Source organism: Sceloporus occidentalis, unplaced genomic scaffold (genome assembly GCF_023333645.1).
Source record: "Sceloporus occidentalis isolate IW3139 unplaced genomic scaffold, rSceOcc1.0.p SCAF_15, whole genome shotgun sequence".
NCBI classification, from domain to species: domain Eukaryota; kingdom Metazoa; phylum Chordata; class Lepidosauria; order Squamata; family Phrynosomatidae; genus Sceloporus; species Sceloporus occidentalis.
Genome location: NW_028316995.1, coordinates 16,054,161 through 16,070,713, shown reverse-complemented (window position 1 = coordinate 16,070,713; position 16,553 = coordinate 16,054,161). Strand labels below are relative to the sequence as shown.

Sequence of the window (16,553 nt, the reverse complement as noted above, 5' to 3'; positions counted from 1 at the left end):
TTCTTTTGAGCATTTCATTTTTTGTGGTGGAAATTACCTGATGATTGCAGCGCAGTACGTGCATTAATAAGTGAAAAAAGATCACTTTGCACCCCACTGTGCGTGTTGATGTGGGGTATGCCTGTACAGCTCTGTCCATTCCCAGTAGTAATCATGTTTTGCCTCATTCATAGTTTTTGCAGGGAACACAGGTACTGAGATTGTTGCCATAGAAACTGAAATGACTTCTTAAAAGTTTCTGTGTTGTGTTTATGTGATTAGATCTTCAGAGGAAAGAATAAAATGTCACCTCTGATAAGTTGTACTAGACATAACATTAATTGCACTAATTGCAGTGGATCAGCGCCTTTACACAGTAAATAATCTGTGGGCCTCTATTAATGACATTTTGAAGGATTGCATGCAAATAACACAGTTTTCTGAACAAGATAATGCCATAGATGGGTATGATGACTAGTACTTGCCTGTTCATAATAGGTTCTTAACACATCGAGACAAACTTTTGCAAGTGTTATCTTTCTTATACATTGAATTGATATTTATTGCCAAATGTGTAAAGTTGTGAATAGCTGTCAGTGAATATATAAGTGTAATAAGCGTAATAAGAATATGTTTACTATTATATTTCCTTTATTACTATAAATAATAAGATGATGGAACACTTAAACCAAAGCCTTCAACAGCTTTGTATCTGAACAGACTGTGCCGTGTTGTTAAAATAAATTTAACCACATTGCGTGCAGAGCCATTTGGTTCACTTTATTATGACAAATGAAATATCAGTAAGTCACTGAGCTGGTTTGCACTTGATCTTGACATTTTCTAGCTCTGGATGCAATGGATTATAGAAATACAATCATGAATGCCCCAAAAAACACAACTGAGAGCAAAAACAAAATAACACTGACAAAGATGAATTGATGTATGTGTGTGCATACACGTGTGGCATTGAATTAGAGACATTTAAATGTGCTTTAAATCCTTGCTCTAGTTTATTTAATTAGCTATTCTGAGCCACAGTTTGTCTTTATTCCGTTGATAAGTGTCCTTTAGCGCTTAGGAGAATGCAAACTAGTTGAAGAAACTACCTATTTTTTTCTTAAATGTACGCAGGTTTAATAGTTCTGTTTTTATGAAAAGTGCTGGCTGGCTTCCATTACATATATGTTACAAACAATCAAAAGAATGCAGTTCATTTTACACGAAACCAGATACGATGCATCTTATCCAGAAACATACTAACCTAACATTTGAAATGTACTAAGGGAAATCTTTTTTTGCAACTGAGTGAGGCATTTACAATGTATACATACCTTTAATGCTGCTTAAAGACATATTATTTTGACTGTTGAACATTATGATCATACGTAAGAACTTATGAGAGTATGATTCCTGGAGCTCTACCTCTTCCTGGAGAGGATTTGTGAAAGGCAGGGATAGCTATTGATGGGACTTGGACTAACTGTGGGCAAGAATAAATTCTAAGGTCAATTGAAAGTTGGCCTGGAGTTGTGGGAGGGGCATTGGCCTTATAACCAGCGCTCTCTCTATCCTCTATCCCCTTTTTTCTCTTTTCTGTCTTTTCATCTTTCATCGGCTAAATTACATGATTCATTTCCTTCTTTGAGTTTAAATTTTATACTTTGAAGGAGGAAGGAATGTTGCATCTGCCATACCCGCCTCAGCACACTTCTGTACAAATATAAAACAATTGTGAAAAGACATTTTGAGCCTGTGTTATGTTTTTCTTAGCAAGCATCTTCATAATACATTGAAGGCTTTGAATTAATAATACATTGGTGCTGTTCCTACAAAATTATTCTGTACATTTTTAATACATTTGGTGCATGTACATTAGGTATAAAAATATTTAGTCGTTGCAGAAAGTAGACGACCTTAATTAATTTACAATGCTACTTTAACATTGAAAACATTTTTAAAATGATGAATGGTTTTATTACTCTTCAATTCTAAAAAGAAAATGGCTTTCATATTCAGCTATCATTTATTTTATAATCTAAAACAGTTTTCTGTACTTAACATCAGTAAACAAATAAATAAACAAATAGGTCATATTTGTATATATATTCAATCGTAATGGAGAATCTGATTATGTAACAGCTTCAGGGCAGATCTACAATCCGGCAGATACTAGGAGACTTTGTTGTGAAGTGTAGTCACTTCAGTATTAAATTATGGATAATTGCATGCTATGGTGCACCAAAAAAATTTCTTTTTTCATTTAAATTATTATTGATTAAATTTTGTGATATAGTATAAAGATCATCCATGTTTAATCACAAAAGATTAGACTAAGATCTTAGATAAAGTATTTTGTGATGTCAGAACAATTTATTTATCATTTTCTCATTACATCTGGTAAGTATGGCATTCAAGTAAGTTGTGCAGAAATTGTGTAATTTTTATTTATCTGTGTACAAAATATCAGACATAAATAGAAATACTGTGCATATTTTGAAAAATAAAAAATGTATTTAATCTCTGCAATAAAGAGTAATCTATTGTTAGTTAAGAAAAAGTCAAGGAATCTTACTTGCAAATAAGAACTTGAAATTCTGTTGGTTTTTCACATACCTTTACCTATCCTGGTTTGTTGATTTTCAAGAATCTATTTATGCTTGACAGCTCCGAGACCTATGCTTTTTGCTCTAACATTTGTCTAAACATGAATAAACCAAAATGAATTTTACTGATTTCCATTTCAGTAAAAGCTTTGATGACGAGCACCAACAGTGTGTAAATATATAACTCACAGCAGTAAAATACTCCATCCCAGTGGCAAGCCAGCGAAGACCAGAAGTGGCCATCAAATCATGCTGCCACAATTGAATGCCGAGAAGCCCAATAATTCTCTCACCTCTTGCGTTGATAAAATTTTTATGAGCATTATAAATCTGTTGGAAGGAACCATGCATTCCGAGCTGCATGAATAGTATCTTGTGAAAGCCAATTATCTTGGTACTGCAAAACCTGTAGATGACTTTAAAACCGATTTTAACACAACATTCATATGATTTTCATTCACAACAATATATGCATACATAATGAGTTTACAAGAGTAAACATGTTGATTTGGGGTTTGATACAGCTGCATGTATAACACATTTCTGAAATAGAAAATTTATGGTACCATATAATCATCCACAATTTCTTGTATCGTATTTATTTTCAAAGTTTATTTATGGTAAAACTGAGGTCTATATTTATAAAACCGGTAGGTAGTGAGAGCGGCAGTTCCCATGTCGTTCCTTCCACAAGTTAAGCCCCCAAAAAACACAACTACAGCTGAATTTGTTTTTCAACGGGACTTACAGGAATCTGTGCTGCGTGAGAACATTTGTTGTTCTCATCTGTGTTTAAATCGGCCTATTAAACATTTTAATGAACATTCCATTATAACATTTACAGTCTTTGGGTAATATTTTGCCAACTTATCCTTTGTGAAAATATCAACCAAACTCAAAAAGCAATGTTTTCTTATGTTTCCATACTTTTCCAAACTACTTACATAAGATTTAGTCTGTAGCTGGCCCTTCTACTTTTTTTGTTAAGTGTTTTTACAATTTTACAATGTTTTTCAGTTACAATGTTTTACAATTTTCAGTCTCTTGGAACTACTCAATTTGGATAAATATGTCCACTAACAGTTTTGCCAGAACACTTGAAATATCTTTTTTTAAGTTTAGATGTTTAGTTTGTTGTGTTTCTTTTTGGTTATGTATGATTTCAGGCATGAGGTGGAGTTTGTTGTGCAGGAAAGCTGGAAACATTAGTGTCCATATATGAGGCAATTTCCCCTCCGTTAACCCTTCCCCACATCATATACGAAAGCATTGCATGTAGTAATGAAGTCAAGTATACTAAAATTCTACTGTACTTTTCCATTTTATAAACACAATTTTAAAAGCAGTAGGTTAGTTTATCTTATACACCATCTTAAACTATCGGTAAGACAATTCTCTAATAATTGTAAAAAAACATATTATGTATAATACTCTCATATTCCAAGTGCTGTATAGATTAACCAAGTTTCACATTACACATCTGTTATTATAACTAAATGTAACATTACTTGCCTGATGACCTGTTATGAGATTATATTTTTTTCTTCATCTTACATTTTGGTTTTGCAGGATCAATAAATATTATTAATTATGAAATTTAATATTGGGAGATAAATTATGAAAATGGGTGCACATACAGTATACTGTACATAATGAGTTATTTAACTGAAAACGTATCACTTACATGTAATATCTAAATTGATAAGCTGATGTTTAATAAAGAAACTGTTGTTTGTTAATGGCCAAAATACAAATAACAATTGATTTAGGGACTACTTCTGGTTATTGCCTGTTGTTGGAGGCTTCACTAAGGGCCTATCCTGTGAAACAGGTGTGTCAAGTCAATGATAACAAAATCATTTTTTGAAAGACATAAGGAACACCAAAACTTTTTTATGTTTATGTACACCATTTAAAATAAATAACAGTATCCATCAGTTATATTTCCTCAAAAATATGTAAAAGGTGTAAAAGATACAGTTTACTGCTGATACTCTGGAACGCGTTTGGATGCTTAAGTATCAGGGCTTTCTTAGCAATTAATAAAAATGCTTCACGTCTACATTCTCCTTTCCATACGTTTCTGGATTCCTTTCTGACAAACAACGTACAGAATCACAGTTCAAGAAGTTGGCTTTTGGAACAAAAAAGAACGAAGTGGAAGGAACACAGAACATGAAAGAATGAAGGATAGTGATGGAGCTAGGATTGGATAGCACGGTCGTTTCAACAATCTTCAATATTTCACGGATTATTTCACCGAGCTGCCTCCGTGAAGTGTTTCTAATCCTGCTGGTATGGGATTGTAGGCACCAGATAAGGTATATATTGTTAGAGGCATTTTTACCACACAGAGGATTTAGAAATTTATAAGCATTTTTACTGCATTAATGATTGCAGCAGAGCCTTATGGATTAAGTAGTAAATAATTTGACAAGGTTAATTATGGTGTCACCGTAATCTTCCTCAAGCCGAATCAAGTTCATAATATGTAAATTAGAGCAGTATTATACTGTAAGTAGAAGAAATCAAGTACATAAAGGGGCACATAAAAATGACAAAGATTGAGTGTCATGAGTATATCTAGTTTAGCTAGAATATGGATAAAGCTAACCAAGATCAGTTTCCAGGATAAATAATAAGAAAAAACTGTGTAAAGTATTGATGTGGCCTATACAATGATCAAAAGGAATAAACATAGTTAAAACAAAATATTAATAAACATGAAGAGTACTCTGCATGTTTTTTTTAGCATTTCTGCAAAGTGAAGCTCATCATTCTGGGCTTCCGGACCATTTGGGATGCCTTTCTCATCAATCCTGCTCACTCTTACTACACAAGCCTTTCTAAGAAAGACTGAATATTTAGGATGTGCTTTGTGTTGGAGATATCTGATTTTTTTAAGGAGACATTGATTTGTATATAAAGTTCAGGATAATAGGTCTCCTGCAAGATCACAGAACTTTGTTGTCCTTTTCAAACTGCAGTAAATAGATAGTCTGTAACATTACAACTTTCAACAGTTCAGATCCAAATACGGCCCTTTAGCTGTTCCTTACTTCCTTTGGCCATGTGCCATTCCAAACTTAGAAGTTAGAGGTTGCAGGGAGACAACCAAAAATATACTTTCATCTGCTAGTATATTTCATCTGCTAGTGTATATCTCAGGCTTGTCCAGAGGTGGCTCTTGTTTTATAGAGTCCTTAAGAATATGTAGACAGGCTCCAAGTACAATAAATGAAAATGCATAATACACATTAACAAGGGGACGTAATAGAATCATAGTGTCTTAAGTTCTTAAGTTATAGTGATTTAAAGAGGAATCTGTGTCAACTTCCACACCACCTCATGGGACACCTGGTCTTCCCCGTGTATTTTATATTAATTCTTAATTAATTCTGAGACCATTGAGCAGTTAGCCTTGTGGTGATATAAAATGCACTGGAATCAAACATATTGTTTAACTGAGTATATTAATAAAATAATTGTGAACTAAAGTGTCCAACTCTCCCCCCACCTTCTTCTACTACCCAAGATATGGCATGCCATCACTTGGGAGTAGTTTGTGTTTATAATCAGTAACAAACAAAGACCTGCCTTTTGATTATGTCTTTTCACAAATGATAACCAATGTATGTATGATTTTTTTTTCCTCATCACTACTAAAATGAAAATACTGCTGTACCGATAACAATAGATACACAAAGAAAAATATTCCTTTAGACACGTAAATTATGTTTTGTGAAAAGGTTGAATAGAGTCCAAAAAAATCAAGCTATTAATATGTAACTGCCGTATGTATTTTCTTTTTGTTTCTTTCAGAAAGAAGATGCGTCAGCGGAGAAATTGCTTCTACTGAAACAGGAAAAACAAAATAACTTATTGATCACTTAGAGTTAGCTCTGCTCATGATCAATGTAGACGCATGGTGGGGATTTGGTCATTATCCTAATATGCGCATGATATGGGGGTGTTTTAGCTTTAAGCCTTAATAGAATGTAGCATAAGAAACAAAATGGAATGGCTTGTAATGAAAATATATGTTTTATTATAGTTTTATGTTACATTGCATTATGTTGATTGACCTGCAGATTGACAATGCTCAATGCTATATTTGGCATCCTGTTTTAGTAGCCAAAATAATTGTGAAACCTTATGCAAAGAATATCTGTCTTGCTTTGTTTCCATAAATATATGATGTGTTTGGGAAACTATTACATTCTTACCCTGTTGTAATTTATTAATATAAAATGAAAATTGCAAACATTCCGTGTATGTAAAACACAAATAAATGATGTTTGTCACTGAGATTTGTGTATCTCTTTTTATGTTGCTGCTTGTGTAAATTTGCGCACTAATGGAGACACTAGCTAAAACTTAATTTTTGGACGATGCTCCATATAACTAAATCTTGTATTGTTAACTGTCATAAGACGTTTTACTTATCTGCTTGCAAAACAGGTGCAGGCTACATTTGCCCTGTGACAAGACTGATTAAGGTGAGGCATGCTGCTTTATGTAAAGGGAAGAAAGGAAAACATATTTGCCCTTTTCCTCAATACTCAATAAAATCACATAAAAACTGCATTGGAGTACTGTCATTCAATGCTAGCCCTCCCCTGGCATGTGGTAAGGAGAGCTCATGAGGATAAAGCCGCTAGAGCTTAGGTGGGCAGCCGTGAATAGGGAGTCTTGTGCGGATATACAGTATTCTTCAGCCCCATGTGTTAGGAGCTGCCTGCCACTAGCTGCGTTATCTAGCATTCAGCCAGCATAACAAAGATCATCAGATTTAGCTTGTGTTGGCACAAAGCTCCAGTAAGTTAGTGGGCTTTACCATATAGGAGAAGATTGTGAAACATCCTGTGATGGCATTGTACGCTTGCTTGGTCCTGCGTCATGTGGATCTTTATATATTCATATTTAATATGCTCACCTTACCCATGTTTTCTTCTGTTGCTATTCTGACTCTTTCTCTGATGTAAGATGTGCAGATGTACAGTAGAAGAGGGATTTGAGTGAACAGAATTATGGGTACAATCTTTTAAAAAGGGTTAATGTTATTTAAAAATAGAGGTGTACATCTAAAGAAAATGGTCACTTGAAACAACTTTTTATTTTCTAAACATAATTTCTTATATGATGCTGGAAGTCAAGAGAATAAGATGCAACCAGGTCATTTACATTTACTGTATTTCCATCAAAATTGGGCTCTTTCTTTCTTCTGCGGATATTGTATGTAGAGCTAATGTGGGTTGGATAGGACGTGTTGGCCTCCCATGTCCATATTAATTAATATGAATGCTTGGACACACCAGACAGATGCAAGAGAAATAGCTGCACCTCTTCTTACCTTTATTGTGCAGATATGGTCGATTTTAACTCTCTAGTTAAAATCACTCCCGCCTTTACTGTCAGTTTGAGATTTTTTGGTCTAACTGAATTTTCACGTTAAGTTGTAAATTCTTCACAAATAATTACCTTTATAAAAGAATAACCATTTTATGACATTGCAGCTATGGCATTCACATATTTAATAAAATAACCCTTCCTGGGCACATTGAGTTCTGAAAACAGCTAAGTGACCCCAAACTATTGAACAGTAGTGTGTGTAACACCATATTTGCTCGATTATAAGATGACCCTTATTATAAGACGCCCCCAAAAAATTTGTAAAACGCCTGAATGTAAGACTACCCTATAGGGAAAAAGTTTTACTAGTAAACATGTAAATTTTGTTTTCATATTTAAAAAACTATGATTGAGAAAAATGCATTTCTTGTTTTTATTTCCTTTTACTTGCTAACCTGCCCCTAGTTATACACATCTGCCCCCAGACTTGCCACTCTGCCCCCCCGATATGCCTTTTACCCCTCTATATAACACCCCCCCCCCCAGACTTACCAATGCATCCCCAGATTTTCCCCCGTGCTCCAGACTCCCTGGTATCTAGTGGGAGCAGCCAGTGGATGTCTGTGCAATGCGTGTAGACAACCTCTGCTTCTGCCCGGCACTTCCGCAAGGGCTGCTATGACAGAGCGCCGGAAGGTCATGTCACGGCTGCGCTCTATCATAGAAGCCCCTGCGAAAGTGCTGGGCAGCAGCAAAGGTTGTCTGCACGCATCGCAGACTTCCACCGGCTGCCAGAGAGGAGGATCCAGGTCCCCTGCAGCGCTGCAGGGGATCTTGATCTTAGTCTTATAGTCAGACCTCTAGTTGACGTTGGATTATAAGACATCCTTGAATATAAGACGAGGGGTATTTTTCTGAAAAAAAACCTTGTCTTATATTCGAGCAAATACGGTATATACCAAATCTGAAAACACTGGAACATAGGTAATTTTAAATGAACCTTGTATTATAATACTAATGAAATGTTTTTTAAGTTTGGAACAATTTTATCAATCATGGAAGGTTTATTGTTTATGTAGAGGAAAAAAACTATTATTTTCTAATATGACATAGTTAACCTCTTAAATCAGGTTCCGGTTACCAAAACAAAAATGTATATTATTCCTCAATGAGATGTGTAATATGAGAAATCTACTTTTGTTAGGATTTTTACCTATTTAGTTATTGATTTACAATTCATGTCTATAACCGCAGAATTTTAGATTTTTCAAGTGCTAAGAAAATGTCTTCAAGAACATTGTCAAACATTTATCAACAGTAACTTGTATGACCTAAAAAGGTAAGTCAGCTGTCAGATGCAAAGCCCCGGCTTAAGCCTGTCATTCTCGGATCAGCTGCCACTTCCTAAGTGCACATAAATATAAATCCTTTCAGTCTTTAGCAGGTTAAAGGAATATAAAACTCTGTTCTTCTGATTACTGCAGGCTGTGGGTTACCAGGGTATGAAACATCAAGTCTGTTGCGTCCAACGAATATGAAAAATGTTGATACCATATTAAATGCCCTGCAGAGCCAACAGTATACATTATATTTACTTCAACATCAGGACAAGATTACTAATAAGACAGTTTAGACACCAGACGAGAGTGAACCTTTTAAAGTATTATCAGGAAATAAATGGAACAGGGAATAGCAGTAGCCTTACATGCCAACTGTCCTGAATTGGTCATAACAACCAGACCTTTATTGGCGCTACACCTGCACACAAGTGGTGCATTCCGTGTATGGACGATGTTGTGACAAAACAACTTCCATATGACATGGATTGCTGTTGTTATGATGTCATGTCCCCAACAGCTTCATGTTGCTATTATGTCAACACCAAAGATGTTAAATTTTGTAACCTACATTTTATCCTGTGCAAAGGCAATGATGTATTTGGTGGATGTAAACACGATCTCAGGAAGTCGGGACAAGTATCCGTGATAAGACTTATGTGAAATTAGTTAATAGCACCAATGACTACTTGACAACACAGTTAGTATGGGGGTGCATAATGAGCCATTTCCTCAATATACACAGAAGAAGATGGGAATTCCATAGCTGCAAAGTAATAGAGCATGTGGGTACATAATACATATCCGATTTTTATTACTGCATGATAAAATCTAATTAAGATCCTGAAATGTTTTTATATGAAATAGAGGACAGTAAGCATGTCACATGGTAACATATGAAAGAAATTATAATAAAATGAAGATTGAACATGGAACAGCTTTAAAATATTCATTTGAAAAAAACCTACAACGAGAAGGACAAGCAATCATGTTTTATTTATGTAAAAAGCCTAACAGACACAAATTAATATTTTTAGACAGGGAAAGATGAAAAGACACATATCTCTATTAAAAAATGAGCACCATAAACAGTATAATAAAGCATGTTAAGAGGATGTATAAAAATGTATATTTAAATTTATTTATTTATTTTAAATAGACTAAAGTGTCCTGCGGGTTTATAAAAGGTTCCATTACTTACTTAGGTAATAATGAAGCCTACTTTACCTACTTTAAGTGTACAATATTTCATACTGAGACAGTAGGGTTTATTTGTTATACATATACATTAATATACATTTTCTTGTATTGCACTTTGTTTCAGAACAACATAAGAAAAAAAAGTATTTCCTTCAGAACTCAACATATTGATTACAAGGCCATCATATTTATTAACATATATATTAAATATTATGTACAACTATTATCCCCTTAAAAAAATAAAAAAATGAAATTGTTTTGTCAGCCTAAAGTAATGCTACTCTTTTTTGACTATTCTTATACTTTTTTTTCAAAAATGAAACAAATAAATGTCTTTTTGATTGGCCTCTTTGGCCTCTTCAAGGAGTTCCTCATGGGTACAATTATATTAAAGTGGTACACTGTATAAACAGACCACTGGTGACTAAACAAAAGATGCTATGAAAATTGGACTCCTGGAATCTGTTAATATAAGCTTTGTAATTTCCAAAATAAGTTAAGATCCTAGGCATATGAAAAAAACTAACTATGTATAATTAATATACATGAAACTTTAAAAATTAGTCTTTTCCCTTAGTTCTTGTCATATAAATGTACAAGTATGATTCAAAAAGATAGTAAAACGAAATGAGATGTTAGATTACAGTTGAAACAAGCGTGCGAAATGTGGTATTTTAGTGTACAAATCTGTAAAGCAGCTTCAGTGCTTAAAGGGTTAAGCATTCATTATACGTGCCAAATTCAGTACTGCATTCAGGTGCTGTTATCTGCAGTTAGCTTTTCACAATGCACAGTGAATCTGATAAGCTGAAATACTGTAGCTCTGAGTATAATCTCATCAATTAGTTTTAACGACATTAACATGAAATTGTCAGCAGCAGGCGTGGGCTGACTAGGTCAATTATAGGTAAGTATACCATTATATATATGTATACTGACTACTACAGAAAGTATATATTCCTATGTGGATGTATATCAGCCTTATTCCTATGTATAATTTCATAAATTGACTATTTATGATATTTTTACTATCATTCCATCAAAAAGATCTAAAATATTACGCTGTATGTTTCTTAACAAAACGGCTAGTGCAATGTATAGGAGACACCTTGAAAATCTTTAATGAAAGGTGACCATTAAAATTTCATAAATATCTAGTTCACAGATCTTTTCAGCCAGCTCTTCTCCATGTTGGCATCGAGTGATAGTAACCTCTAATGTCAGGGTACCCTATACAAAGAAACTGAAAATTATTATTCTGTATACCATTTTACATTCTGCATAGTCAACATTGGAAATTTCTACTGCATTAGATTTCTACTATATCAGTGTTTATATACAAAACTATGATTTAAAGATATACATTTATTAATGTATCTTAATATTAATAAAGCTTTAGGTCTTTACTATACTGTACATTACTTATAGATTTATATGATGCCATAATGTCTATAATGAGCACTATTTTGAAAGGTTTAACCTGCAGAAAACATTATTTCAAAGTTGGTTTCAACTTAAAGAGATAGTAACAATGTTTTTATTAATTATGCATATCATTCTTTTCATCTTCTACTTGACATGTAAGTAATCACATGTATACTCCACGACAGGGATGGATTGGAGGTTAAAATTGGCCATGGCATTTTTACAGCCTAGAGTCAATAATAATGGCCAGTCCAGGCCTGGAATATGGAATTAATTATGGGTTGGGAGTTCTCATAGGAATTCTACACTCAGCTATAACAATTGCCGTTCAATGAAATCCACAAACTATCTCTGTCCTATAACCATACATAGGAACTATCCAAATTTGCTATGCAACCTCTGTATACAGCAATGGATTACCAGATCTCTGTGGCAGCCCAGATGGTGAGAGCATGTAATCCAACTGTTCTGGGTCTGGCAGGACTGTATCAATTCAAGACCCATGTACCACCTTCCTTGGAAACTCTTCTGGTGTCCAGGTTCTCGGTGTATACACTAGCACTCAGTAACCTTAACCTCCTACAGATACAACAATATCTAAAAACGTCTAATTTATGAAGATACTGTTTTAAAGCTTACTATACTGTTTCCATCTACTGTGATTGTATGTAAACAGCTTTTCTGATGCAGCTGATCCAAGAAACAACTTACGTGTTGGGACTCCAGCAGTTGGTTGAACTCAAACCAACATCGCACAGGGGGATCATTATTGACACAAATGCAGACAGATCTTGGACATCTTGTCCAAGATGGAATTTCTGTATGAAAACAAGAATTTAGGCAGAACTTAAGCATATTTTATAATTTCTTAGTATACAAACATATAGCCAAAGATGATATATAAATATATGTCTTCTTCTCTGGCTGCCAGGTAGAGAGTACATGGGTCTGTGTGAGCACATTCATTTTTAATGAAAAAGATTGCATTGACTTAAACGGGAGAACAAAGCCATGTGACTGTTCACATATTGTGATCAAGTGCACTCGTACTGCACAGTGACCATCATGAGTTGAAACCACAACTCTCCTGCAAACTTACCAAAATTTCCTGTTGGTGAATACGCTCTAGTATCTGTTACTGTTGTTACTGTTGCTATTCCTTTCATTTTTTTTATAACCCAGTAAAGCTTGCTTTCATTATTTTTATTTTGTTTCATTTGGTATTATATGACACTGGACTGGGTTACCTTTCCTAAACATAATTTGTTGTTGTTTCTGTGTATATTCTGATCACAAAATGCATCTAAAACTTTAATACGCAATTCTTAATATTAAAATCAATTGTGCTGTAGGCGGCCAGACATAATCTGCTGTGAAAAATGGAAACTGCGTGTGCAAAATAGAAGCAAGAGAATGCAAAGACATAACATTATCTTGAGTCTACAGTCTGCCAAGTGTCCTTTCTCCTGAACACAGTTGGCAGAAAACATTTAATATATAGGGCTATAAAAATAAGAGTTTTTCTGAAATCCATACATGTCAACACTATTCAGTTTAAATAATTTGAATTAACAAATTTGAATTGAGTTATCAAGCCAAGCACTAATGCTTAAGTTTACCATTTGGTCCAAAGGTCTTTGGAAAAAATGCCCCTGATTTCCCACATGTGTAGTTAGTAGAGTGAAAGTTGAACTGCCTGGATCAGCACATCTGTGCTAGAAATTAAGGGCAGTGTTTAGTTCCAGGGTAGAGTGATATGTGAAATGGATGAGAACAGAAGAGAGATCTGGTCCTACTACACATTTTTGTTGAAACCAGGCCTGGACGGGCCTTCTGGCACACCAGGTAAATACCCAGTGCGCCCCCTGGCCAACAGTACCACACACTCACCCGATCCAGCAGCAGATTGGGTGCGCTTGAGGGCTGGATGTGCCTTGCAAATGTGACGAGGGAGACCTCCTGGCTCTCTCTCACACCGTGCAGCAGCCCCTCCTTCAACCCTCATCTCACTACTGTGGCATTGAATGGAGTGACGTCACGCTTTTTGAATGCGCGCACCCTCCCTATTCTTACATAAACTATTAGAAGACCACAACACGGTGCCTTCTGATAGTCTTACATATGTTCCTCATACCGTAACCTGTCCTAGAGTATTCCACTGCTATTTCTCTCCCAGCTTGATCCTGGTTACCCTGAATTCCGGCTCCTTGACGTCAGCTTATGACACGACTATTCTGAACTCTGGCTTCCTGATCTCTGCTTGTTATACGACTTCCATGGTTACTGCCTCCCAATCTAATTGTTACCAGTGTGCACCCCTATAATTTGTCCCCGGGCTTCACAAAGTCCCACAACCGTTGATGGAGGGCCATGACCTCCTCCCATGGGGACACACTACCCTACCCTATACCAGGTCTATTCTACTAGACTGTGCGCGACAACAGGTCTATATTTTACTGAATACAGAGCTATATTATACACTTGAATAAAAGTATTTTGTGATCTCCCTTATTAATGCACAAGTGCATCTTTGGTATATTTAGGTGCATTTGCATTTGAAGGTATGCAAGCATTAAAATATTTTTAATAATCATTAAAATATTTTCTGATTATTACATTTTATTATTCCAAATTTTACGTGACCTATTTGGAAACACAGTGGGGGCCACTATTATATTGGGAGGGGGCACTATTATATTTTTTGCCCAGAGCCTTGAATCAGCGCCGGTTCTGATGGTGAAAGGTTTACTTGTAGTTTAGTTCAGTATGGCCTCTAACTTACCCCTAGTTCTTTTTTCTATTCAAAGAAAATACTGCAGGTCACTCTTTTGCAATTTAGGAGGATTTTACGGTGACTCACAGTCATGTTTAACTCTTTTTCAGAACATTTACTTATTTTCCTACTAGAAGAACCAGTGGTGTGTTGCCTAGCAACATTTATATATATATTTTGCTAAGGGCATGGCTGCGCAGTCACACATAAACGTGCAGTGTGCAGTGAATGAAAGAATAACAATCTTTAAAAAACTGGTAGAATCAGAGTAAATATGACACAGAAGATAAAATTGTGATCATTCCAGAAAAAAAGTTATAGAGAAAATATTAGCAATATACTATATTTACTGCAAAGATTTGTAGTCCACTGTAAGGGGTTTATTACTTGCAGCCACCTCATGGAATATTTCTAAAGATGCTGCATTTTCAAAATCCTAATTGCAGCTCAGTTGTTTTATGTATGGGTGTATTTTTATGCCCATACCCCAGCTAATTTATTTCTCTGACTACTTTGAATGCCGTTAAATAACATACGACAATTTGTTCTTGAGTTAAAGGTAATACATATGCTCATGTTATAATACCCATCTTGTTTTTTTTACAGATTTTTTGTATAAATGCCTTTGATAAAAAAAAATACATCTACAGGGATATAACAATTCTCTTATTCAGTGGTGTAATTCTAGTTTGCCATGCATGTGCCGATTTCAATAAATATAATATATTGCGTGAAAATGTTTCAAACTTTTACCTCTCCATCCAATCACAAAATATAAGCCCTTAATGACCAGGGTTATTTTATCACAAAACTATTTTATCACTAACCAGAGCAATTTTCATGTTCTAGTATGGTTCTGTTCAACATACTAATTTTCCGATCATCAAGGTCTCTACAGACCCCTGGACCGCCTGATACATCAAGTGGATGGTATCAAAGGCAGAAAATGCCTGAACTGTTTAGACATTTATATCCATATTGAATGTAATGGTGCCCAAGTAGAGCACTGTCACGTTCAATCTGACAGCTAGGGCTCATCTTGGCATGACCAGGCTATCATTTCACAGCCTGATCTATGGTTCACCAGCAGGGATTTAGACCTACCGGTGCAAAAAGCTTGAGACAGAGAGTATACTTCATAGATAATGGAGTCATTTTTATAGCAGATAATGGAGTCATTTTCCTTAATCATCACATTAACCATTTTTGTTGGTTTCTAGTTACCCCTTAATGGTTTCTATGCATATTTAAGATTAAGACCAGTTAAAAATTGTATTTATTGGCACAACTAATGTTTGTTTTCAATGTCCTTTTTTTATTAATTTCAGACCAATAAAGCGGTGGCCAAAGGTGATTTTCATCAAGCCAGCTCGAGTTCTCGAAGAGCGCTCTTCCTAGCTGTATTGTCCATTACCATTGGAACAGGCATATACGTTGGAGTGGCAGTTGCCCTTATAGCTTACCTTTCAAAAAACAATCATCTTTGATCCTCAAAGTGCATATGACTTTAAAAATACAGAGTCTTAATTTCTGCAAATTCTCCACACCTGGAAATTGCATTTTTGGACACACAGATGTAAAGGACCATATCTTCAAAACCACTGTACAGATCATGAAGTTCATAAGATTTCTGGATGTACATTTTTGACGTCCTCTCTTTTTGTTTTCTTTTTTTTTTTACCTAATGAGTGTTCAAAAAAGGTTGCAAAGTGATTGAATGGACTTTTTGGGATAAAAAAAAAAGTGTAATAGGAATCTTTGTATCTTTGTCGGTTAGCATAATTTTGGCAGTAAACAACTGTTTATTACCGCTCACTGCAATGATTGCCAGCATTTTACCTTCTAAATCCTGAAAGAATTTATCAATACTCATGTAGTGGA

At 35.0% G+C, this 16,553-nt stretch overlaps 1 protein-coding gene across 1 annotated transcript in view; it reads left to right on the top strand.

Moving 5' to 3' along the window:
• LOC149303314 (synapse differentiation-inducing gene protein 1) overlaps positions 1 to 16,159 on the top strand; it is a 36,759-nt gene extending 20,600 nt beyond the window's left edge. The window contains exon 3 of the mRNA XM_089481657.1: positions 16,001 to 16,159. Coding sequence (XP_089337783.1) covers positions 16,001 to 16,159 — 159 coding nt within the window. The remainder of the gene's footprint in view (positions 1 to 16,000) is intronic.
• The last annotated feature ends 394 nt before the right edge of the window (positions 16,160 to 16,553 follow it).